The sequence below is a fragment of the Cricetulus griseus genome, chromosome 4 (assembly GCF_003668045.3).
Source record: "Cricetulus griseus strain 17A/GY chromosome 4, alternate assembly CriGri-PICRH-1.0, whole genome shotgun sequence".
NCBI classification, from domain to species: domain Eukaryota; kingdom Metazoa; phylum Chordata; class Mammalia; order Rodentia; family Cricetidae; genus Cricetulus; species Cricetulus griseus.
This window is the reverse complement of record NC_048597.1, coordinates 129,055,583-129,080,026: the sequence shown is the minus strand read 5'-3', so window position 1 is coordinate 129,080,026 and position 24,444 is coordinate 129,055,583. Positions and strand designations below refer to the sequence as shown.

The following is a 24,444-nucleotide window of genomic DNA, read 5'->3' as shown; positions in this document are numbered from 1 at the left end:
TTTTGCATTAGAGGAAACTAAGGCACAGGGAAGTTGACTGGATTTCCCTACATTATACAGATAAGTGGTAGATGAAAGTTTTGAATGTAGGCTGTCTCACCCCACAGACATGTAAAACATGCCTAAATCTGTTCAAAGTTCATGAGCTAATGCAAGTCACATGCTTAGAAAGAGCGTGGCTCAGAACAACAGCTGACAGATGTGGCCTAGTTGTGGTTTGAGTCACACTCACATTTCTGAGGGCCCATAGTGGACCAAGCACTCCTCCAGGGGTTAAAAACCTAAGATGAGGAGGGTCTGGGCATGGTTCATATGGAGCCTGCAGTTCTTCATCCTTTTACAACCAATATATTTTCCTTGTAATTATTCTACCAGTTTCAATAGGAAATCTGCTGTAATGACAGATCCTGACTGGATGCGGTAATTCACACCAATAATCCTAACACTGGTGGAGGTTGAGGCAGACTCTGCGGGACAGAGAGAGGCCAGGGCACACATCTCCAGGCCCCTAGAGGCCCAGGCAGCAGTGCTGTGCAGTGCGATAATGGATGGCTGGGGTAACTAGCTGCAGCTTCCAGAAGTATCTACAAAGAGCATTTCCATTCCTTTGTAAGGACACTAACAAGTGCCGTGCACTATGAGTCTTGTGAGTGGTTTTTCTTTTGTGGGTCCAGAGCTGTTTTTAGTCATTTACTTTGTGATAAAATTCACATTTTAAAAAAGGATGTCACTGGAAGCAGATAAATCAATCCCATTTAGAAACACTCTCTATGGAAGAGCATGTTGTTTTAATATCTAACCACTGTAAACTAATAAAAAAAAATCTCAATCCTCTTTCAGAATAGCATATTCATTTTCTTAACTTTCTGAGTTTCTGAGTTTCACCACAGGGACATAGAGAGTAAAATCCAGCCTGCAAACTGCAGACAATACAGCTGGTTCACCAAGTAAACTGTAAGGACGAAAAATAGAGAGGGGGGATCAAAGAGATTCAGAGGGAGTAACCAAGATGGCCCAGTGGATAGAGGGACTTGGTGCTAAGGGCTTGATGACCTGAGTTCTAGCTCCAAGACTTATGGTAGAAGGAGTGAACCAACACCTATGAGTTCTCTGAACCTCTACGTGTGTGCCGTAGCAGGCATATGAACACACTAACAAATGTAATTTAAAGAGACCCATCACATATTCTGGGTTTAGGTCCCATCACCGAGACTCTTGCTTTGGGGAGCTGGACAACACACCTCAGCTCCTGTTTGCTGAATGGAAAAGTTAAGACCAAGTGATTTCTTTTTGTTTGTTTGTTTGGTTGGTTGGTTTTTTTTCATCTTTTTTTTTTATTTGAATTAGAAACAAGATTGTTTTACATGAAAATCCCAGTTCCCTCTCCCTCCCCTCCTCCCCTACAGCCCCCCCAACTAAAACCCTACCTATCACATATCCTTTCTGCTCCCCCCTGGAGGGTGAGGCCTTCCATAGGGGGTCATCAGAGTCTGCCATATCCTTTGGGATGGGGCCTAGGCCCACTCCCGTGTAAGACCATGTGATTTCTAAGTCTTAGTATTGGAGCAGGACCAGATAAGAAGTGGGTGGAGCCTTGCCCAGGATGCAGCACATTGGCATCTGGACAACCTCTGCATTAGGTCGTCTTTCTCTGGGTGTCAGTCCTAAACCCTGGCCATCCCAGAGTGCAACCCACCATGGATGGGGACACAGGTTCTAGGAAGTGACTGCCTTTCTTGAGGACTGTAACTAGAACGTGAAATTATGGGATTGGAGGGAAAGACTAGATACACACAAAGACAGCCAGGTGGGCATGGTAAGATCCTAATTCAGTTTCATAAACTTAAAGAGCATTGGAGTTTTGGGCCAATTTCACATTTGATTCTGCCTGATATGAAAGAACAGACTGTTAAGACACTATAAAGGGTATTCTGGGGGAAGAGAGAAGGACAGAAAAGGGGAGAGGGCCCCTTAAAGAGGAAATAGAAACAGCCATTTCTCACCTTCTAAGTGTTCAGGTATATTCATAAAAGTCTCTGTGCATTTTCTTGATTTCCCTCTCTGGCCTTATCTCTTGGAGCACAGATGATTTAAACACTCTAAGCTTACTCAGTGAACACAGCTCTCTGGCCCACCCTTGGCTGCCGCCTTTGCCTGGGAGTCCATCTTGTCCAGGATTTCTGGCTTCCATCTACCCTTCAGTATTTTGTCTCCTTTGGAAGGTCCATCCTGATACAAGCTGCCCACCTCCCAGCAGGTTAGGCACCCTCCAGGACATTCCTCAAGCATGTCACTACACTGTACTATAAATATCTGTTTATTTTTATCCCCCTACCCCATATGTGTGTGTTCTGAGAGAAGGATGGTTGTGTGATTTAATCTCTGACCCCCAAGGGTAAGATACAGTGAGTAATCTTTTTGTTGTTGTTTTTGGTTTTTGTTGTTGTTGTTGTTTAAGACAGGGTTTATCTGTGTAACAGTCCTGACTGTCCTTGAACTTACTTTGTACTAGGTTGGCCTCAAACTTACTAATATCAAACTGCCTCTGCCTCCCAAGTGCTGGAATTAAAGGTGTGCACTACCACACCTGGCTAACTGCTTACTTGAAACTTTAAGCAATGGACTTTAGGGGTTGGGAGAGAACTGTGAATTTAGTGAGCTGTTTGTTGGTCAGTACTAGTCAGAAAGGAGGTGCCATGGGTCACAGACATTCTCAGGAGAGAAGGACTGAGGGAGTCCAGCACAAGCCGCAGCTGCCCTGTGAGAAGGGCGGTTCATGTTTCTGGGTCACTCTCCCTGCAGATTAGAAGCCAGATGTATCAGGAGGAAGACCGATGCACTGAACAGGAACGCATGAGGATTGAGATCTCCGACCTCACGCAGGAACTTCACCGGAAGGAGATGACTATAGCAACTGTCATGAAGAAAGCTGCCCTTCTGGAAAGGCAGCTAAAGATAGAATTAGAAATTAAAGAAAAAATGTTAACCAAGCAACAGGTATGCGGGCAAGAAAACACTTTCCAGGGCTTGACTGTTGCTCAATGCTCATCCTAGCCCTCCTCCTGCACTGTCAAGAAAGAGCCTTGGGTGCCCCTGGGTCAATGTTTGACACCTGGTGACAGAGATACCTTGTGGTACCCCCTTAAGGCCCGTGCCATGCCACAAAGTATCATCAAAGGAACACTAGAGACCTACAGGACCACACATGCAAGGGCAACCAGTCCCATGCTGACCCTCCCCTGTAGCTGTCTTCCCACACCTCATACAGCCTGCTTCCTTCTGCAGTTGTTTTCAGTAGGACCTTTCCACTAACACTCTGCCCACATACACACACACACACACACACACACACACACACACACACTTAATGTATTGCCATTAGTGTTTTAAACATAGAGGCTACAGAATAAAAGTTGACCCATATTTACTAAACATCCATTCAGCATACAGTATGTCCTCAGAGACAAGCAGACATTTCGAGTTTCTACAGTTAAGACACTGCAAGGAGCCAGGCATTGGTGTTGCACACCTTTAATCCCAGCACTCTGGAGGCAGAGGCAGGCGGATCTCTGTGAGTTCGGGGCCAGCCTAGTCTACAGAGCGAGTGCCAAGAAACCCTGTCTCGGAAAAAAAGAAAAAAAGACACTGCAAGGGATGCTCATGCCCACCCTCCCTCCTATTTATGTTTTAAAGTTCCCTGCTTTCTTGTGACTAACCAAATTTGTAACCTGCTTTTAACAGCACAGGCTTTATGGCCTTTTCACTCTAAATCTAAGTGATTTTGGAGCACAAAACATGAACCAAGACAATCTCCACAACAACAGTTAAATCGTGTATGTGTATTTACAAAAAGGAAAGATTAGGCCTCCATCCAGTCATAGGCCTTAGACTGTACCACACACAGGAGAACAGCAACAGGGCAGGCACTACCTGGGCAGAAGACTGTGCAGATGGCCAGAGTGAGCAGCTGCACATGAATGACACTCATTTTCGTTTTCATATTGCCATGTTTCCTAGACTTTGTCAATGAGCGTATATTCTATAATTTACAAAAGTAAATCTTTTTAAAGCAAGAGTTTGAAATCGAAATGAACCTTAGATACACAAAAGAGCAGGCCAGGAATGCAGGCACTCATCAGTCATTCAGGGAGACATCAGGGAAAGAAAAAGATACAAAATGAAGTCATAGGCAAGCAAGGAAACGCGGCCAAAACACCAGAAGGAACAAATTAAGCCATATACTGCTTGCTGTAAAAGTTAATCGGGCGTTGAAGAAGCCTAATGAGCGGTCTCTTCAAGAAGGGCTTTAACAATCGTGACTCTTCTGGCTATAGTTCCTATACATGAGAAATGGAATTTCGGACTTGGCAGGAAAAAAGTAAATCATTATTTAGGTGTTTTAAATCTAGCACTGCTGAAACAGGAGGCAAGGCCAGGAGAGGGAACTGGGGCCCCGACTGGCTTTGCACCCACCCACGGGACAGAGCTAATGATCAAGATGACAAGTTCCCTTGTAAGTTTCACGTGTGTCTTTTATCTACGAATCTTTCAGGTCTCGGATATGAAATACAAAGCTGTCCGAACAGAAAACACACACCTGAAAGGAATGATGGGAGACTTAGACCCTGCACGGTACTTGGTAATGCGCTGAATTCACTCCCCCAAACTGAACAGGAGGCGGTTGTCTGGTCAGGGCTGACATGCAGCCTGGTCACTGAGCATGCGCATCAGAGCTGGGCGCTACCTTCCCGCAGTGGCCTTCCCAAGCTGACACACTTGCTTTGGGCTCAGTTCTGATCACTTCCCAGACATACAAAGCATGTAGTTTCGTTTTAATCCTGAAACCCTATACCCTAGACGGCCCGACTTTACTGCCAACCTTATGGTCAGTGAAGCCCTCCCCGCAAACCCGAATCAAAACAATTAGGTCCATCCTTGCTGGGTTCATATTTGGCTCTGACTTGTTTTGTGGTTTGCCCCTTTCAATTGGATGACAAGCAGGAAGTTGGCATGACCAACAGCTCAGGACATCCGGTACAAAGCAAGCTTTTGGTGTTTGTTGACTAAATACATGAATTAGGCCCTGGCTCTACCTGCTCTTCCAAACAAGTTAAATGGCTCCAAGCCTCTCATTCCCGTTGTCTGATGGAGCAGTCGACTGTAGGTTTTTGAAGAACTTTCGTTGTTTGAAATATTAGCATTATTTGTTATCTTTTCATTTATTCACTCAGAAAAAAAAATCCTACCGTTATTTATTTTTTAACTGTTCAAGGAACAGAAAGTGTAAGACAGGAAAATTTGAGCATCATGGTTGCTTAAGCTGGCTGCCCTGTCCCTTTAGCCATAATGTGAGCAAGTGGGTCGAGGCCTCGGCCAGGCCCCTTCTGAAGCCAATGTTGTATTTCTATCATGTTGTGCACCTGTTCTCACACGAGTCCGTATTCCAGCATGAAGACAGTAGAAGGACCTGGAAGCACTCTGAGCATTGCTGTGGACCTTGTGACTGGAGCACAGATGGATAAAAAGGGAAGCTTGCTGGTCTCCCTACCTGCTACATTAAAAACCTGCCCATCATCTCTGCATTTTCATTCCCTAATTTGGGACACACAAAACTTAAAGCAGCTCCCAGCTTGCAAGTGTTTGTCTGATTAGATCCCAGGTCACCATAGCCCTGCTGAGGGCCTTCACTCTGCTCCTGTAGACTTTTGGCTTTGTTCATTATGGTATTTGTTTTTGTTTTTGTTTTTAAGAACTAAAACTCACAAAGATATATAAAGCAACCACTAATTACCCACACCCCTTCCCCTAGTCTCACTTGGGCAGCAGAGGGCTCTGTGCTGGCAAGTAAGTGGTGGCTCCTATAGCTTTTTCCTGACCATTCCCACAGATAAGGTAGGGAGATGGTGTCTCCTACACTATAGATGTGAAACTCAAGTGGTGCCCAGAGCTGACCTCCAGCCGTGTGTGCACAGCAGTACAGGCCAGCAAGTCCTTGGAAAATGTACATAGCTGTCTATGACTTATCTACATTGTGCATGCAGGTGACTCCAGAGCTTGCCTCCCTGCTTTCGTCTCTCCACCTCCTTCTTCCACATCTAGTCCCATGTGCCAGTGTGCAGTGACTACTCATTTGCATCTATCACTTTGCATATCCACACACCCATGTAAACACACATTTGTGCTTACTTGAGGATTTTATCATTAAAATAATAAAGGGTCACAGGGATAGAGGGATGGCTCAGAATTTAAGAGCATTTGCTGCTCTGTCTAGGATCTGATTCAGTTCCCCTCCCCCCCACAGCAGCTCCCAGCTACCTGACAAGCCCAGTTCCAGAGTATCTGATGTCATCTTCTGATCCCTTCAGGGCACACAAACATACACACAGAGATACATATAATTATTTTTTTAAAAAAACTAGGTTCCCATACCTCTGCATGTCACACTTCTGTGTGTTTTATTTTTGTTTGTGCTAATAGGCCTTCCACACCAACTGGCTCAAGCATATTCTGCCCTTGATAGCATTGGTTAATATCCCATGGCGTTGATATATCCAAACTTATTAGACTGTTTTTCCTAAGTAATTTAGTGTATTTGACTCTGTCTTCATATTTTTTCCTGGATAAATAGTTCATAAAACATCCCAACATGTATATCTTGGAGCAGTTCCCCAGAGGAGGAACCACTGGCTCACAGGATATGTGTTTTAATGTTAATATCTTCATCATGGCCTATTTCTGCTTCATCACTATGCTTTCTTGTTGCCACTACTGTTACTACACTTTTTCAATAGTTCCCATAGTTTACTGCATTAGTTGGTAGTTTGTGGTACTATGAATTAGATACACGTTATGTATATTTTCTGTGATGTTAGTTCTTTTTCTTGACAATTTATAGAAGCATTTTCAAAGTCTGTTTTCTGTAACTTTATATTTTTGCCATACAAGAAGTTTTAAACTTTGACTTGCCAAAAATCACTCTCTCAGTGGGTATATGTGGACCTTCCTTCTTTGATAGCAGGGTTTTCCACATCTACATATACAATTTTGTATTTTTCAGAGGTTTTATATTTTCCATATAATTGTTCAATCCATTTAAATTGTTCTTTAAAATGCAATGTGTAATAGCTCAGTTAAAATTTTCATGTAGACTAAGCTCAAGGCACCAGGTTTCTCCTTGTAATTTCCCATGGATTCTATCTGGAATTGAATTCATTTTTGTGTTAACTTTGAAGACAAAGCTTTTATTATAGTAAGATATAGCATAATTCCCCATTTCTTCATAATATATTTCCCAGTAATGCAATTGTCTTTGAATAGTTCCTGTTTCCTTCCTTTAAAATTATTTCCCAAGTTATTTACAATTCTTGTCACTGTTATAAATGGAATATCTTGCTTTTACCACATGAAGCAGCTAATATAGAAGAAGGTCCAGTTAGTTTATTCCCTCTAGAGCAGTGCTTTTCAACCTTCCTAATGCTGAGACCCTTTAATACAGTTCTTATGCTGTGATGACCCCAACCATAATATCATTTCGTTGCTACTTTGTAACTGTAATTTTGCTACTGTCAGGAATCCTAATGTAAATATCTGATATTTCCAGTGGTTTAAGGTGACCCTCAAAGGGGTCATGATCCACAGGTTGAGAACTGCTGTTCTAGAAGGAACTTTCCTAATGTAGTTTAGCTCTCTGACTCTCTCTTCTTTTCCAGTGTTCACACCTGTTCTTGTCATTGTCAGAACGCCCTTGCTAAGACCTCCAAGAAAATCTAAGTCATGGCAGTACTTGCTGGCAAATTTTCTAGTTTCTGACTATAAATGTCACACTTTTGGAGTTTTTCGGGGTGTAAATTTGTTTTCAGTTCATGATCCTGTGCTGTTCTTTCTGCACTATTATGAAATGTAGCTGCCCCTGCTTGCCAGGGCCTTTCCCACAGAGGTGACACTGTGAGTCTTCCCTTTGTATTTGTTGATGTGTCAGACACTATGGTTGACATATTTCCCAGTTCTCATCCAAATTTGGGTTCCTGGAATAAATCTTCCCAGTTCTAAATTAGCTTGATATCACCGTGTGTTTGCTGAGAGCAGCAGAACTCTGGGAGGAGGCTACAAGTCCCAAACAGATGTCCTTGGGCCATGCTCCCTCTAAGTTCTGTGCAGGAGGTTTCTGCTCACCCCACCCTCCTCCCTTCCCTCCCTCCCTCCCTCCCTCCCTCCTCCCTCCCCCCCCTCCCTCCTTCCCTCCCTCTCTGCTGGCCTATGACAGTCTTTGGTGTCCCGGGCAGAAAAGTGCCTCAAACCAGCACTTAGTCTCAATGTGCTGTAGTCCCCATGTCTGACTGGTCCCTTGATGCTCAGAAAGTCAGATTTTCCTTTCCTTGGGGTGTTCACTTCAGGTCCACCACCTCTGTGAAGACCCTATTTTGAAATAGGTCATATTATGAGGGACTAGAGGTTAGGACTTCAGCAGGCTTTTGAAGGGTGCCTCAATTCAACCCATAGTAGTCATAGTCTGTGAGGGTTAGTGCATTCCTGGGTCAGTGGACCGGTACTTTGTTTAAAGTGAGGGCTGTCCATAGCTCTCTGTACTTATTTTTAAGCCCACACAGGTTCCTGACTCTGGGTGTCTAGAAACTGTTAAATAATAAAGTACTGGTCTTAGTGACTGAAAGTTGGAGCAAACAGACCAGCCCAGACATGAAGGCACTCCCTTTGCCTCTTCCTCTTGGCTTATTCAAATATTTTTACTTTTTCTAAGGGCATTTGGATAATCTGTATCTTATTACAAAATATGCTCATTTCAGTTTGTTTCCTTAGTACTGAAGTTAGAGCCAACAACTTTATTCCTCTCCCATATTCCAAGTTTTATTGTTAAGTTTTCTTGGTTGAGACAGGGTTGAACTATTTATCCAAGTTGGTCCTTGAACTCCTGCATCAGCTTCCTGTGTGTCATCGTTACAGATGTGAACTGTTGCGCTCAGTTCTGGTTTTAGTTTCCTTTCTTGCTCTTGGGCTTGGGTAGTTGAATACAGTCTCTTCAACTTGTTTTAATTATGACTCACAAGTTTATTTTACTGACACATTTATTTTTTAAATTTTTTCTACTTTTTATTTAAATTAGAAACAAGCTTGTTTTACATGTCAATCCCAGTTCCCTCTTCCTCCCCTCCTCCTCTGCCCCCACTGACCCCCTATCCTATCCCATCTTCTTTCTCCTCCCCAGGGAGAGCCAGGCCTTCCATGGGGGATCTTCAAAGCCTGTCACATCTTTTGGAGTAGAGCCTAGACCCTCCCCCATGTGTCTAGGCTGAGACAGTATCCCTCTATGTGGAATGGTCTCCCAAAGTCCATTCATATTCTAGGGATAAATACTGATCTACTACCAGAGGCCCCACAGACTGCCGAGGGCTCCTCACTGACACCCAAGTTCAGGGGGGTCTGGATCAGTCCTATGCTGGTTTCTCAGCTATCAGTCTGGGGCCCATGAGATTTTTTAAAATTTTCTAACCTTTATTTTTATTTTGTGTGTATGATTGTTTTGCCTCCATCCATGTCTGTGGACCACATGTGTGCAGTGCCTGTGGAGGCCAGAATAGAGCATCAGATCCCCTGGGACTGGAGTTACAGATGATTGTGAGCCACTGTGTGGTTGCTGGGAACTGAACCCTGAGTCCTCTGGAAGACCAGCCAGAGCTCTCAACTGCTGAGCCATCTCTCCAGGCCTATTTAATTTATTATTAGAGCTTATCAATTTCTTATTTCTTTTTTATTTTACTTTGTTAAACTTTTCAAATGTTATGAAATGAAGGAAACTCTATTCTTATGTATTAAAGTTCTGTAAGTACAAAAAAATCCAATAGATAATTATTTCAGCAATGATTGGAATACATAACTATGAAATTAAATGATTAGAGCTGAAATTTCACCTTAGGTAGAAAGAAACAAGATATATACATCATTATTTTCAAATACTCCTAATATTTGACATATTTGAGTACTATTAAAATAGTAGTTTTTTTTTCTTTTTATTGTTTTTACTTGCATGTATGTTTGTGTATCACATGTATGTAGTGCATGCAGAAGTCAGACGGTGTCTGATCCCTCAGAACTGGGGCTAAGGAGTAAGGATAGTTATTAGTTGTCACGTGCATGCTGGGAACCAAATCTAGGTTCTCTGCTAGAGCAGCAAGTGCTCTTAGCCACTGAGCTATTATTGCTCCAGCTCCAGTATTTCTGTGCTAGACAAGGAAATCACTGATCTTGATTGGTCCTATCTAATTAAATACAGATTTGAGAACGTTTCTGGTTGCCTAATTCTGAAGCTCTTTGCTTCCTTCCATTGAAGAGAAGAAAGTTAATCAGAAATACCCGGGGTGGGGGTGGGGTGAGGAAGCTCTTTGCAGGCCACTGCCTTGTAGGCAGCTTGCTTTAGCTGTAGAGAAATGTTGGCTGGGTCAGCCACAGGGTGGCTAAGTTTCTCCAGGTCTCAGTGAGCTGCTTAGATGACTGCCTCAGAGTCTTCACCCAGAATTCAGACCTCCCTCTGCATTTCCTAAACTCTCATAGTATGCAAGAAAACAGTAAGTAGACTCAGCCTTTGGCACAAAACAAAACAAGTAAACATTTTAATAGCCTATATGTACATATTGCATAAGCATATTTACAAGCTTATGTTCAGTTTTGATATTTATATGATGATATGAATGATTACCGATATTAGCTATTTGAAAATGTGGGAAAGTTGGGAGTGACTTTGAGTGTTATTCTATGTGAGTGGATCTCAAAGCTTGAGAATTGAGGGACTTCAAAAACAAAAGCCTGAGCTCCAATCACTTAGTTTTTAAGGGCTTGAATTCCAAATGTTGCTCAAGCCAAGCATTTTATGCTATGGTATTGCCCTTCTGACCCCAGAGAACTATTGGGCTGTCAGTCAGCCACAATGCAGATTGGGATAGTCAATTCACAGGACTGGACAGAGGCAGACAAGAGAGTGTCACACAGAGCTTTTCCACAAATTACTGTGTCAGAATAGTCTATCCTACAAAGCTTTATGAGAACAGTATGTGTGCTCTCTCTCTTGAGTGTTCGTGTGCGTGCGTGCATGCGCGTACGGGTTCGCGCGCGCGCACACACACCACACACACACACACACACACACACACACACACACACACACACACACACACAAAGCTCTGGAAACTTCCTACAGTGTTTAATTAAAACAGCCTGAGAAATCTCTAAGCCTCTTGCTTAAACCATTTATTTTGTAATTTAAATGTATTTTGTTTTATATTCTGGAGACGGTGCCTTAATAGATCAGGTAGCAATTCACTACTATAAAAGGACATTGCTCCAAATGTGCAATGTTGGCTCAGTCTCAACTGCAAGATCAATGCAGCAAAATAGTCCAGATTCCTATCCCAGTCCACATAAATTCAGCATGTAATTTGTTACGTCATCCAGCAGTGGCCCATGAATATTTTAATCAATATGCGATTGGAATAATTGGAATAATTTATTATTTTTACTGTCTTCTCTACTTTTATAGAAAAATTAACTCAAAATAAGCTAAAGAATTAAAGTGAAATAATGAAATCATAAAAAAATAGAAGAAAGTGAAAGTAAATATTTAATAGCTCTTAAAAAAAGAAAATTGGAGTGTGAGGCAAAAAGGGAGCAAGGGAAAGATGACATAATTAAAACAACAAAACTCAAAGTACCCTTCTAGATAAAACTCGTCATGCACCACAATTAAAACTTTATGAGTATCTTCTAACAACCGCACAAAGCATACTTTCAACCAACTGGAGAAACACTGGATTTCTGCCTCTAGTGTTAAAATATATTTCGATATTGGTAAGCAGAAACCCCTAAGTGGGAAGATGACCAATGAGAATACACGAAGCAACTGAGACTACATAGAGTAAAAATTGCCAAAAGAACACGAATACATGTTCAACCTCAGTGATAAAGGCTGCCGTTTATTTACCATTAATAAATACTACCAATAGTAGTATTAAATTGTGAATGCAATACAGGAAGATCTTTAGCCTATTGTTGGTGGGAATTTATGATAGTCTTTGAATGAGTGTGCGAGTGTGTGTGTGTGTGCACGTGCCCTTAGAGACCAGAAAAGGGCATCAAATCCCTTAGAGTTACAGTTACAAGTGGTTGTGAGATGCCCGTGTGGATGCTGGGAACTGAACACTGGTCCTTTGGATGAGTAGCAAGTGTTCCTAACCTCTGAGCTATCTCTCCAGCTGTAATTATGAGAGTAATGAGGGGGATTAGCACTTCCCACTGAGGTCCTCAGTGACATTCATTCAGTTTATTCTCATGTTCTAAAGGAATACCAGTGAAGGTCTGTGTGTGAGCAAGTCACAGTGCCATTGATGATTTCTGAAACACCCAATTTTCAAGGAAAGGAGTGATTAAATAAATTTTGCAACTCTTTAATGCAGCTATTAAAAGTCTTCTAAAATATATTTTAATTAATTTATTAATATTAATACTTTATATTTAAAATGTTCAGAGGGAACAGAGAGTTCACAAAAAAACTATGTCACATAGCTCAAGTGAAAGGGCCTTCCCAACATATGAGTCCAAACATGTGGAAAACACACGTCATGTGTGAGGTCATTCAGTGGGGGTTTGTTTTACTCCTAGAGTATGGACTTTGCTGACAAGGAGCAGACACGGTACACATCGATTAACAAACTGGAGTATGAGAATGAAAGACTCCGAAATGATCTTGCAAAGCTCAGTGTCGATGGAAAGGCAGCATGGCCTAATCAGAGTAGTTATGATGAAGCAGGAACATACCCCTACCAGAGCCACCTGAAGATGGACACAAGCGGAGACAGGTATGCTGGCTTGGCCATCAAGAACAGACACTTAGAGATGCCTTGGGGAAAATTCACGAGTTTACATTTTATCTGGTAGTGATAACAGTGGAGTCTGGGCACACTGTTTCATAAGAAGAACACATTGGCAATAGCTGTTCAAATATAATGGTGAGAGTTCGTTCCTAGGGAGTTTTGTTTGCTAGTCACTTCAGAATGCTCTTGCAAGAAGACATGCTATACAAATAAACAAGTAATCTTTTTAATGTTGTGAGAATAGAGAAAACTAGAATTTACTCTATTAAGTACGATGGTAAAGCAAAACATGTAAAAGTATCACTTCTGTCTGTCCTCCCATAATACAAATAGTTGGTGTTGTCACTCTTGGCATGGTGACCAACTGCTGGTCACATCCTCACGAGGGCCCTATGGACAATAAGAGAGTAGAGTGCATGGAAGATCAATACCCACCGTCCATTTTATCCTCATGATCTCTGAAATGTCTTAGTTCACATTCCAAGTCAATGTTCACAATGAAACATGCTAATTAATTCAATTTTCACAACAATCTGTGCAGTCAGAAGTGTCTCAGGAGGCAGATCACTGTTTCCCCAACCTTAAAACTGCTCAGCAAAGCCATTCTTTTTCCCTAGAACTCCTCAGAGCCCTGAAGACATTAGTTTACAGTGTGGTTTCTGAGAAGGGCTATAGCATGCTGCCTTCCCAAAACTTCTCTGACATAAGCCTTTCATGGTGATTAAGAAAGTCCAGACCACACTGGGACTCAACCTGTCCTCAGAAGCTTGAGATACTTAGTGTGGATGCATAACAATGTTTTGATATGTATAGGGATTATATGAGGGAGTCTGTAATATGGGCAATATATGGAGTTTCATTAATGTTGCCTTTTTAATATTAATTAATTTTCCAATATTCATGGTGACTAAAATGTGTGTTTTGATGACTAGACTAATAGCTGAACCTGAGGTTTGGAGAAGGGTGATGCCAGGCTCATCTTGGTAGCTAAGCAAAGTCTATGGAACAAACCAAAAAGGGGGGGGGGGGGGGGAGGTCTGTTCAATACTCTCAAATGCTCCAGCAGCACTCTCCCTTCATTACCTCAGTGCCATAGGTACCCACTTTTATCAATGTAATTTTTGTCTTGTGGCTTTATTACCTTTACTCTGTACTGTCCGTGCTACTTCCTCTCCTTCTGACTGGCAACCCCGCCCTTCTTCCCAGCATTCTCTCTGCCCCGAAAATCCTGCCCAGCTATTAGCCATTTAGCTTTTTATTAAACCAATCTGAGTGACATCTCTTCACAGTGTAGAAAAAGATTATTCCACAATAGGTGGCCCTGACATGGTACTACAGTGGGGGTTTTATAGTGAGGGTCAGGGTATGAGTACTGTGCGGCAGGTGCCAGTACTGCGGTGTCGGTGTCATAGTTGGGAGTGCCATGGAATGAGTGTCATAGTGGAGGTGTCATAGTGGGGATGCCATGATGAGGGTGCCCTGGGGGCAGTGTCATAGTGGAGGTGCTGTGGTGGTGGTACCATGGAAGGGGTGCCATGGTGTGCTACCGTGATGGGGGCTTCAGTGTAAGCATTGTGGGAAAATGAAGAGGCCTCTGGCCACAGCCAAAAGCCTGTCCTCTGATGGCTGGCTGAACACATGTTGATCACCCAGTAGAACTGAAAACCTGTTCTTAGAGGTCATTTTCTAATCTACATCAAGAACCTCACCAAGCATGTCACTACTTTCAGTCTCCATAGAGCAAAGCCCCGCACTAAAGATGCTGGGAAGTGTTGTACCACTGCTGGCTGATAGCAGCAGTCACTGAGGGTCCTGGGCTCCCAGCTCCTATCCTCCCCCACGAGAGCAGCTCTGGTAGCATCAGGTGAGGGACTGTGCCACTGCTCCACAGTTTGTTATTTTAAAAATGTTTTTCTTGGCCCTTAATCTTCCTTTGTCAGGCAGTGCAGCATGTATTAAAAGTGCCCAACAAAAACAAGACAGTGGGAGACAGAGGCAGGAAGGAGTAAAAGGCTCGGCAGGAGATTATCTTAATAAGCAGCCTGGACGACTGCTCCTGCTGCAGAGCTGTGCCCTGCCAGCTCCATTTGCTGAAAGTTTCATTAAATTTGTTTTAATGCCTCGTCTGATTTCAGTGTTCTTCAGTGACCTGGTTTTGAAAAGAAACAGCATTTCAAATGGTCTGAATAAATTATTGCTATGTAAAACCCACTATGGGGAAGAGTTGTTGAGATGCAGGGACACTGTGAGCTCAGCAGTGGAGAACTGGAAAGCAGGTAGCTCCCTGCTAATGCCAGCAGTGGAAGAGAAAGCCCTTCCCTCACTGCCCAGCTCAGGAAGTCAAGTTGCAAAATCCATGCACATATGTGGGTGTGCATGTGTGTATGCACACATGTGTGTATATGTGTGTGTAAATGTGTCATGTATTTGTGCATATGAATGTGTGTGTAGTGTATGTATATATGTATATGTATATGAATGTGTGTTTTTGTGTATGCATGGTGTATATGTATCTGTGTATATGTGTGCATGTGTGTATGTACGTGTATATGTATGAATGCATCTGTGTGTATAAGCATATGTGTGTATGTATATATGTGTGTGTATATGTATATATGCATCTGTTTGTATATATACCTTTATGTGTGCATATCTATATATACATATGTGTGTATGTGCATATGTGTGTATGTATATATATGTGTGTGTGTGTGTGTGTGTGTGTGTGTTTATGTGTATATATGTATGTGTGGAGGTCTGTGCATGTAGGGTTTATCCATACATGTCTCAGATGTAAGTTAGCTAGAAAATACCCAACTTAACTTTACATATCAATGGTTTAAACTATTTGGAGAAGGAAAAATAACATTGCTTTATAAAACTGAAGGTCACAGTCTAAGGAAATTCTCCCTTGTAACTGAGGAAGATTCAAGCAGTCTGTGATTTAAACAATCTGCTATTCATTCCTAACTTTTGTTTTTCACTCCTATTTGAAGTGATATTTTAATGTGATCTCACTTGAAATCTGAAGCATTTTCAGGTGATCCAAAACATTTAGTTTCTAGAATAATAACCTATTAATAACCTATCACTTTAAAAATTTTTATGAGATTTAATGGAATTTGGTAAAGATGCTCTGACTTGTTCTTTGAAGTTGCAAGAGAATTTACAAGCTGATTTAGAGTACTAGGATCCAGTACTATTAATGTATATGTATATTAATGTAATGTGCTATTAATGTAAATAATTTTAATGACAAGCCAATTTCGTAATAAATGGAGCTTGTCTTTATATGATAATACACTCTTAGAAGTGAAGTCACCAGGGCTGGAGAGAAGGCTCAGTGGTTAAGAGCACTTTCTGCTCTTCCAGAGAACCTGGGTTCGGTTCCCAGCACCCACATGGGAGGGCTCACAGGCTCCTGTCACTCCAGTTTCGGGTATTTGGCTCCCTCTGACCTCCACCAGCACCTGCATCCAAGCGGTGCACATTAGCCCACACAGGCACTTGGACACACATACACATGAAAATAAACAGGTCTTTTAAAAAGTGAATTCATGATTTAAATCCTTATATCATAAACCAAGAAGACATTAGTAATGGGAAACATGAATCATTAAGATGGCTTCATGTCTAGCTAATAAAGTTAAGTGTCTAATAGGAAAGGGCAACAAAATTAGCAGGTTGGTCATTGCTGCTTGCAAGGACCCTTTTCAAGGGATGAATCTGGAAGCCAAAAATAAGTTATGAGAATTCGGGTACTGTGGTATTATCCAGTAAGGAGCCAAACACAGCAGACTAAAGGTTCCAAGCCAGGAGACAGTGCTGAAGGGGGAGCTTCTGTGAGTGTGAGAAGTGAGGCTGTGGAGGTTAGCGGTAGGTGGTGGGTCCTTGTCTCTGGCTAGGATATCATCCCATAGTCCAGAGGGAGGACCTAGAGAAGCAGCATGGGCCACATGTGAGAGGCCTGCATCCTTCAGACAGGACCTCACACTCCATGAGGAGTTCTGCCTCCTACCCAAGCAGATGAGCCTGCCATACTTAGCAGCCCTGGAGCAGGGCCTATGGGAAAGCTAATTGAACAGTGAGACTTGTGAGTGGATATCAAAAGCCTTCTGCAATAATTTTTAAGCCCTCTTTAAATTGATATGTGCAGCATTTTGTGCAAGGTGGTTTTATGAAGTATTTGAATAGCTGTGTCCTAGAAGGGCTTTCAGCTATAAAGATGATTTAAGCCAAAGCACTTTACTTCATAATATAGTTTTTTCCTTCAATCTCAATATTTTATTGATCTTATAATTTAAAAAATGTTCCTAAATAAATCTTAGTAATTAACACCATAAAGCCATCGTTATGTATTCACAGCAAAATGGATAATTGGGATAATTAGGTAGATAATTTAGAACAAATAATACTTTATATAAAATCTCTGCACAATTGAGATTGCTCTCTCTCTCTCTCTCTCTCTCTCTCTCTCTCTCTCTCTCTCACACACACACACACACACACACACACACACACACACACACACACACTTCTCAGACTACTTCTATAATTGTCTTGTTTTTTCCACCCTGAAATGTAGACACTAGGCTCAGGCCAGAGATGTTACACAGGTACATTATACGATTGTTACTGCTCAGTTTGAACTGTGAAATGTTTCATCTATTGTTCACATCATAAACCATGTTATTTCCATTTAATTTGCTCTTCTGTTTCCATGGTAATTATGGTGTGGGATAATGGAGGAAAAGGTTTATCTCAAGATAAGTAAAACTTGTTTGTTTCTCTGTGCTGATCTGCAGCACCTAGCACCCTGCTTTGTGCCATTTGTATGCACAGACTTGGAGAAATCTGCATAAGAAGCAAGTCTGCATAGACCAGGCTTTGGATGAGAACAGAAAAATACAGTGTGGGTTTTTAAATTGTATCAAAACATTGCTTTGAAAATGGTTAACACCTGTGGGAAATCTGGGTTATTAGTAAAGATAAATAGCTTTCAATTAAAGAGATTTTTATGTTTTCATGGTCTTTAGTGATTTGATTAAATTCATGCCCTACTTTCATGAAAGACATTTATTTAGTTAAACAGGCCAGTTGAGATGGTCTTTGGTTCAATTTTAAGGCATGTTGTTTTGTTCCATATTCACTTATCTGTTCAGTGTTTTCTTACTTACATCTTCCACCCAATAATTTAGCACAAACAATAAATTCTGTAGTGTGCTTTTCATCCTTGTTGTGGGGTTCAACCTCAGAAAAACTTGAACTTCAGTTCAAAGTTACCAGTTCCTAGCAATTTATTCTCATTTTCAAAGTAAACAACTGTTTTCAGGGTTGACCAGTTGGTACTAGATAACCAACTGGCTTTTTTCCATCCACTTTGGCATGTCCATTAGTGTCATCCTTATGAAGTTCACATTTGGGCAGTCATGATGGTGAGACTTCATGGGTTTAGTTTCTGATATTCCTAGGAGGGACTGTCTCACAGCAAACAGGATACTCTGGCTCTTAGAGTCTTTCTGCTCCGTGTTCTGCAGTGTTCTCTGAACCTTAAGTTCTGGAACTGTATTTACTGTAGATTTAGCCACTGGGGCTGGCTGAGCTCCACAGCTTGACATTTTGACTAGTTATGATTTTTCTATAATGGCTTCTCTCTGTTACAAAGAGAAGTTTCCTTCCCGAGGGGTGAGGACTGTATACTTATCTGTGGGTATAAGTACAAATGTTTCAGATGTAGTTGAAACTATGCTGGTTTAGTAGAATTGTGGGTTCTTCTCCAAGATCCATGACTTCACTCACCTTGGGTAGTTGGTTAGGTTTCTAGTTGCAAGCATGGTTATCCTCTTGCTGAGTATACCTTAGTCAAATTAGAGAGCTGTCCGGTTATTTCCAAGGCACTATTGTCCCTTTAGGGTTCTAGTGCCATTCTGCTTGTCAATGTGGTTTATAGTGCCATAGCTGTATGGGACTGCTGATCGCTTCCCTCCTTTGGAAGGAAGAAATGATGTAGTTATTGTGTAATCTCAAAAATAAAAGAAGAAATCCATACAATTAAAATGATTGAAGATGGACTGGTAACTCTATATAATCCCACACTTAGTGAGGATGGAGTATTAGGGAAAGGCAGGGGCATTAAAACAAAAGGACTTCAAGTTCAAGGAGAGCCTGGGGAGACCCTGTCTCAAAACAAAAACAAAAACAAAAACAAAAACAAACATAAATAGACATAGGGTGTAGCTCAGTGGTAGGGAAGTTACCTAGCAATCTTTACAAGAATCTGGGCTCAATTCCTCAGTACCAGAAAGAAAAAAGGAAAGGAAAATGAATAGGTAAATAATTTAACTTTACATTAGTTTCTTCATTTGTAGTTATATACACCTTATTGGGCTTTTTTGAAGATCAAATGTGTATTAAGATGATACCCGATCTTTACTAAGTGTCTAGAATGCAGCATACAGCATGTTCTGTGAGTTTTACATGAATTGACCTCTACCTGTCTTAAAAACCCTTTCTCATAAGAGAGAGAGAAAGTCGGAGAGAACAAACATTTTAAGTGAGTGAGGTGCCTGGGAGGGCTCAAATGGAAAGCAGGCTGCAAGCTAGGGAATCAGAAGGAACTGGTTACATGATTCATTATGAGGGCCTGTGAAGTACAGCAGGGGACTTCAGCATTTCTCCTTAGAACTTCCCCAGGCAGCGTTGTCCAGTGTTTTGAGTTTTCTGCTTCAGTTCTTTAAAGTGCCCAGAAATACAAAAGAATTAGGAAGAATTAGAATTAGGAAGGCTGAGGCTATGGGATAGCAGGCCATCCTAGCAATCACTGTGTTTTCTGCTTCATAACTCTACATTCCAAGTTTTTAAAGTGAAGTTGGGATTATTCAGAAAAAAAAATTTATTTTCAAAGAAATACCCAGACAAATGCATCCATTCAATTGGTTCTCCCTAATTAACCATCCAGGAAATCAAAACCTTCAGCTACAACAAACATGTCCCTCGGTGAATAGTTTGAATGAGAGTGGCCTCACATACTAGAATATCTGGTTTCCAGTTGGTGGAACTGTTTGGGAAGAATTCGGAGGTGCAGCCTTGCTGGAGGAGGTGTGTCACTGGGGCGGAGAGAGCTTTAAGGTTTCAAGAGACTCATGCCATTATCAGTTAGCTCTTTTCTTTGTGGCTGTAGATAAAGACATGAGCTCTCAGCTGTTCTTTCACTTTGCTATCATGGACTCCAACCCTTTGAAACCATAAGCCAAAGTATACACTGTCTTTTATAAGTTACCTTGGTCATGGTGTTTAAACATAGCAATAGGGGAAAAAAACCTAGGATACATAGGAATGACATTGACATTGATTTCTTCTCTTTTAGACTTAGCCAAGACTGTGAGCTGAACACAAGCCCAACACCACCCTTACCACCTTTGCCATTTCAGACCAAAGAAATGACAAGTCCCTTGGTTAGTGACGATGAAGTTTTCCCTCTGGTGAGTTTCTAGAAGCTGATTTTTCCTTTAAAGGTAGATTATTCAGTACTGAGACCAATATAGGAAAGGACAGAATAGCTTAAAATGTCACTTCTTTTTTTGTTTGTTTTATTATTGTTTTTTGACACAGGGTTTCTCTGTATAGCTCTGGCTGGCTCACTATGTAGACCAGACTCACAGAGATCCACCTGCCTCTGCCTCCAGAGTGCTGGGATTAAAGTTATGTGATAGTGATACCATCTCTTGAATAAGACTGCAGGATGCTCTACAGGCCATATGACCACACCTATCTCTAGAAGGAAAAGAGAACCTAATACCCCACCAAGAATCCTGGTGATGCCTTTTAGTTTTTTGTTTGTTTGTTTCATTTTTTAGAGACAGGGTCTCACCCAGACTCAGGCTGACATAGAATTCACCATGCAGCCCAGGCTGGCTTTGAACTTGCAACAGTCCTCCTGCCTCAAGTTCTCAGGTGCTGGGATTACAGGCATGTACCACCAGACCCAGATAGGTGTTAACATATAGTAACATGTATAAACTGTTCATGGCCATGTGATGAATCATCCCAGAAAGCATCAAGGTAAGTGCTAATGCCCTGAGGCAGAAAGGGTCAGCCCAGGAATGCAGACCACTTCCAGGAAGGAGAAAACTCTGCCCTCTCCAAAGTGGCTGCTTGGTGTCCATGAGGAGTGGCACATCTCCTGGGCTCTGCTGGCCCAAGACTCAACAGAAGCAAGCTAAGTAGCTCTCAATAAGAGGGCCACTCTGCTATTGGGTCCATACATAATATCTTCTGGGGTTTCCAGAAGGGCAGAAAATGGGACAGGTAATATTGCCCATCTGCTAGATGCTCTGTGTCATCCTGGGCTCACAGCAGGGAGTAGTCTACAGACTATTCAGGCATCTGCTGCAGGAGGCACAGCCTCACTGTGGTCTTAAACAACTGCTATATGACTTTCCCTTGAGGCTTATGAAATGGACAAGGCATTCTCTCTGCTGGAGATTTTTCTAGAGCAAGATTTACCACTCATCTAACCCCAGTGGCAGGACTTCTGACCTATCCTGAACCCATGATGGAACTCTCCTTTTTTTCTAGGCCTGTCAGGCTTCTGTGCTGCCCAGCAATGGCATCTAGGTGGTTCTACCCAAGAACATAGAACTTCACTGCACATTAACCTGTGCCCTACACGGATATCCTTGCCTGCCCCACACAACCTAAAGGGATGCCAAGCCCCTGAGTCTTGTGTGGGGCTCTGGTTCACCCTCTGGAGTGTGTGTGTCATTTCAAGCCTTGGATTCCTCAGCTTCACTAACTTGATGCTTGTGTTAGTACCCAGGCGTGATCTTGAGTATCCAGTTGGACAAAGTCCATTGGAATTCACTGCAACACATCATTAGCACAGGCTGGGACAACCTGGTGTCAACAGAGTCCATTCCATGTAGCAGACAACTGCTTCTGGCCCTCTTTGAGCTGGATGTTTAGAAAGAGTGTGTTTGACCCATCAACAGCAGACACTGCATGTTCAAGGCTGTTTCTCTAGACTCATGGAGAGGCTAGAGTACAGAAGGTACAGTTTGGGATTTAACACCTGGATATGTCTGCAGGGCTCAGATGTCACCTACTGTGATCTTGAGTTTTTATAGATTGATGAACTAAACTTACAACCTGGTTCACTTCCATAAAACTTCATTCTTCTTAGCAAATAAAAAAGTAAAGAAAAATAAAGGCAGCCAGGTACATCAGTGCACACTAGGAATCCTAGCACTGTGGAGGTTGAGACCCAAGGCATCCTCAACTACACAGTGACTTCCCAACAAGCCTGGGCCACCCGAAACACTGTCTCAAAGAACAATGGAGAGGAAGAAGGCTAGATAAAAGAACTGGAAAATTAGTGTAATTTTTAAATAATTTTATAATGTTTAAATAAAACTAAGGTCCTTTAGTCCAAAATGTTTTTCTTGTATATATATACACTAAACACATCACAAGCTGTGATGTACCCCACACATCCCAGCCATGTACACTGGGCATCACTCACATGTCTTCTTTTACTAAGCCTGCCTAGTGAGGGAGGGCTGTAGTACTAGTCCCATCACACACACACACACACACACACACACACACACACACACACACACTCACTCACACACATACACTCACATACACACATACACTCACTCACACACACATTCACACACACACTCGCATACACTCATACACTCACACACTCATATACTCTCACACACACATACACTCACACGCATACACTCACATAACTCACACACTCACACACATACACTCACACATATACACTCACACATACACTCACACACACTCACATACACTCACACACACTCACATACTCTCACATACACTCACACACACTCACATACTCTCACACACATACACTCACACATACACTCACACACACATACTCTCACACGCTCACACACTCACATACACTCACACACTCACACACACTCACATACTCACACACTCACATACTCTCACACATACACTCACACACACTTACACACACATACACTCACACATACACTCACACACACTCACACACACACAGCCACCTCCAGAAGGATGTCCATCTTTACCCAATCTGCTACATCTTCACTCCAGATCTGGGACCTGCCTATGTTTTGGATTGCTTGCCTTACAAGTCGGCAAAATGTGTCCTGCTTGAGTTACTGGTACTTCCATCCACCCTGGATTTGCAGCTGGTCACTGCAGTTTTCATTTCTACAGCACTTTAATGGTGTGGAGCTGAGATGCCTTAAACCCTTGAGAGTTTCTTGAGCAGGGGCTGCATTACAAGGGGAGGAGGACTCTGCCCAAACTTCAGTAGTATGTCAAAGCCGCAGGGTTGACTGTCAGGGAGGTGCATGCCTCACTTTTCTCCCCTCTCTTCAGTCTCCACCAGATATATCATTCCCAGCTTCCCTGACTGCACAGCACTTCCTGATGGAAGAAGAGAGGCGGGCCAAGGAGCTCGAGAAGCTGCTCAACACACACATCGATGAGCTGCAGAGACACACCGAGTTCACACTCAACAAATACACCAAGCTCAAGCAGAGCAGACACGTATGAGCTTTGCACCTTTTCTGTTTGCTTCCTCTCCAAAAGAAAGAAACAGGGAAGCTCCACTTGCAAAGCAGATCCATGACACTGAGAACTCTGGTTCAGTCTCCACCAGTAAATCACCTGGTAAGGCAGCTAGAAAGCAGCCTTTGTCCATGAAGCTGTTTGTTTCTGCATTTCACGTTCTAATTGTTCTGTCAGAATAGGATAAGCATGACTATCCCCAAATGCTTTCTTTCCCGTCTAAGGAATAGTTTGGGATTAAAATGAATTAGTTCTGATTTTAATCATGTCTGCTAAAGTCCCATTTCCTGTGTAACAGGCAGTGAGAAAGGGAAGCGCTCAACTCCAAACATAAGGAAACTGAGTGCTGCCACTCTGTGCTGGGCACAAAAATTCAAGGACTTCTAAAAGAAAAAGATGTTTAAATAGATACATTGGACTAGGCCTTTGCTGTTTTACAATCACTTACGTAGTGTCTCTGCCTTAACATCAAGAAGGATTTCAGAATGTGTACTGTGCACAGTAAAAGTTGCTGTGCCAGACAGCCATGCTGCCACCAAGACACAGCATGCAGAGCACCACACTGCGTCCGTGTCCTTTATAATCTCCCCTGTTTGTAATACAATAAAGAAATCCAAAATTCAGTTGCTTGACAAGTGTCCAGTTTCTACAGAAGTAACAGCAAGAAAATGAACAATAAAGTTCACATAACAAATACACAAAATAAGACACCCACAGCTAAACACTGAACTGAACTGGAATCCAGTTGCAGAGAAGGAGTGATGAGCAAAGAGGTCAATACCAGGCTGGTGAAACCCACAGAAACAGCCAGCCTGAACAAGTGGGAATTCTTGGTTCCCAGACTGATAGCTGGGAAACCAACATGGGACTGATCCAGACCCCATGAACGTGGGTGTCACCTTGGAAATCTATGGGGCCTCTTGTAGTAGATCAGTACTTATCCCTAGCATAGGAATAGACTTTGGAATAC

General features: G+C 42.2%; 1 protein-coding gene across 2 annotated transcripts in view; it reads left to right on the top strand.

Moving 5' to 3' along the window:
- Deup1 (deuterosome assembly protein 1) overlaps positions 1-24,097 on the top strand; it is a 47,581-nt gene extending 23,484 nt beyond the window's left edge. The window contains exons 8-12 of one of the 2 annotated variants that reach the window (XM_027410861.2): positions 2,803-2,997; positions 4,553-4,639; positions 12,664-12,860; positions 20,242-20,356; positions 23,283-24,097. In XM_027410861.2, coding sequence (XP_027266662.2) covers positions 2,803-2,997; positions 4,553-4,639; positions 12,664-12,860; positions 20,242-20,356; positions 23,283-23,459 — 771 coding nt within the window. In that variant the 3' untranslated portion in view covers positions 23,460-24,097. Of the gene's footprint in view, positions 1-2,802; positions 2,998-4,552; positions 4,640-5,447; positions 8,054-12,663; positions 12,861-20,241; positions 20,357-23,282 lie in introns of those variants that run through there. The other variant, XM_035443473.1, reaches the window with a different exon arrangement.
- The last annotated feature ends 347 nt before the right edge of the window (positions 24,098-24,444 follow it).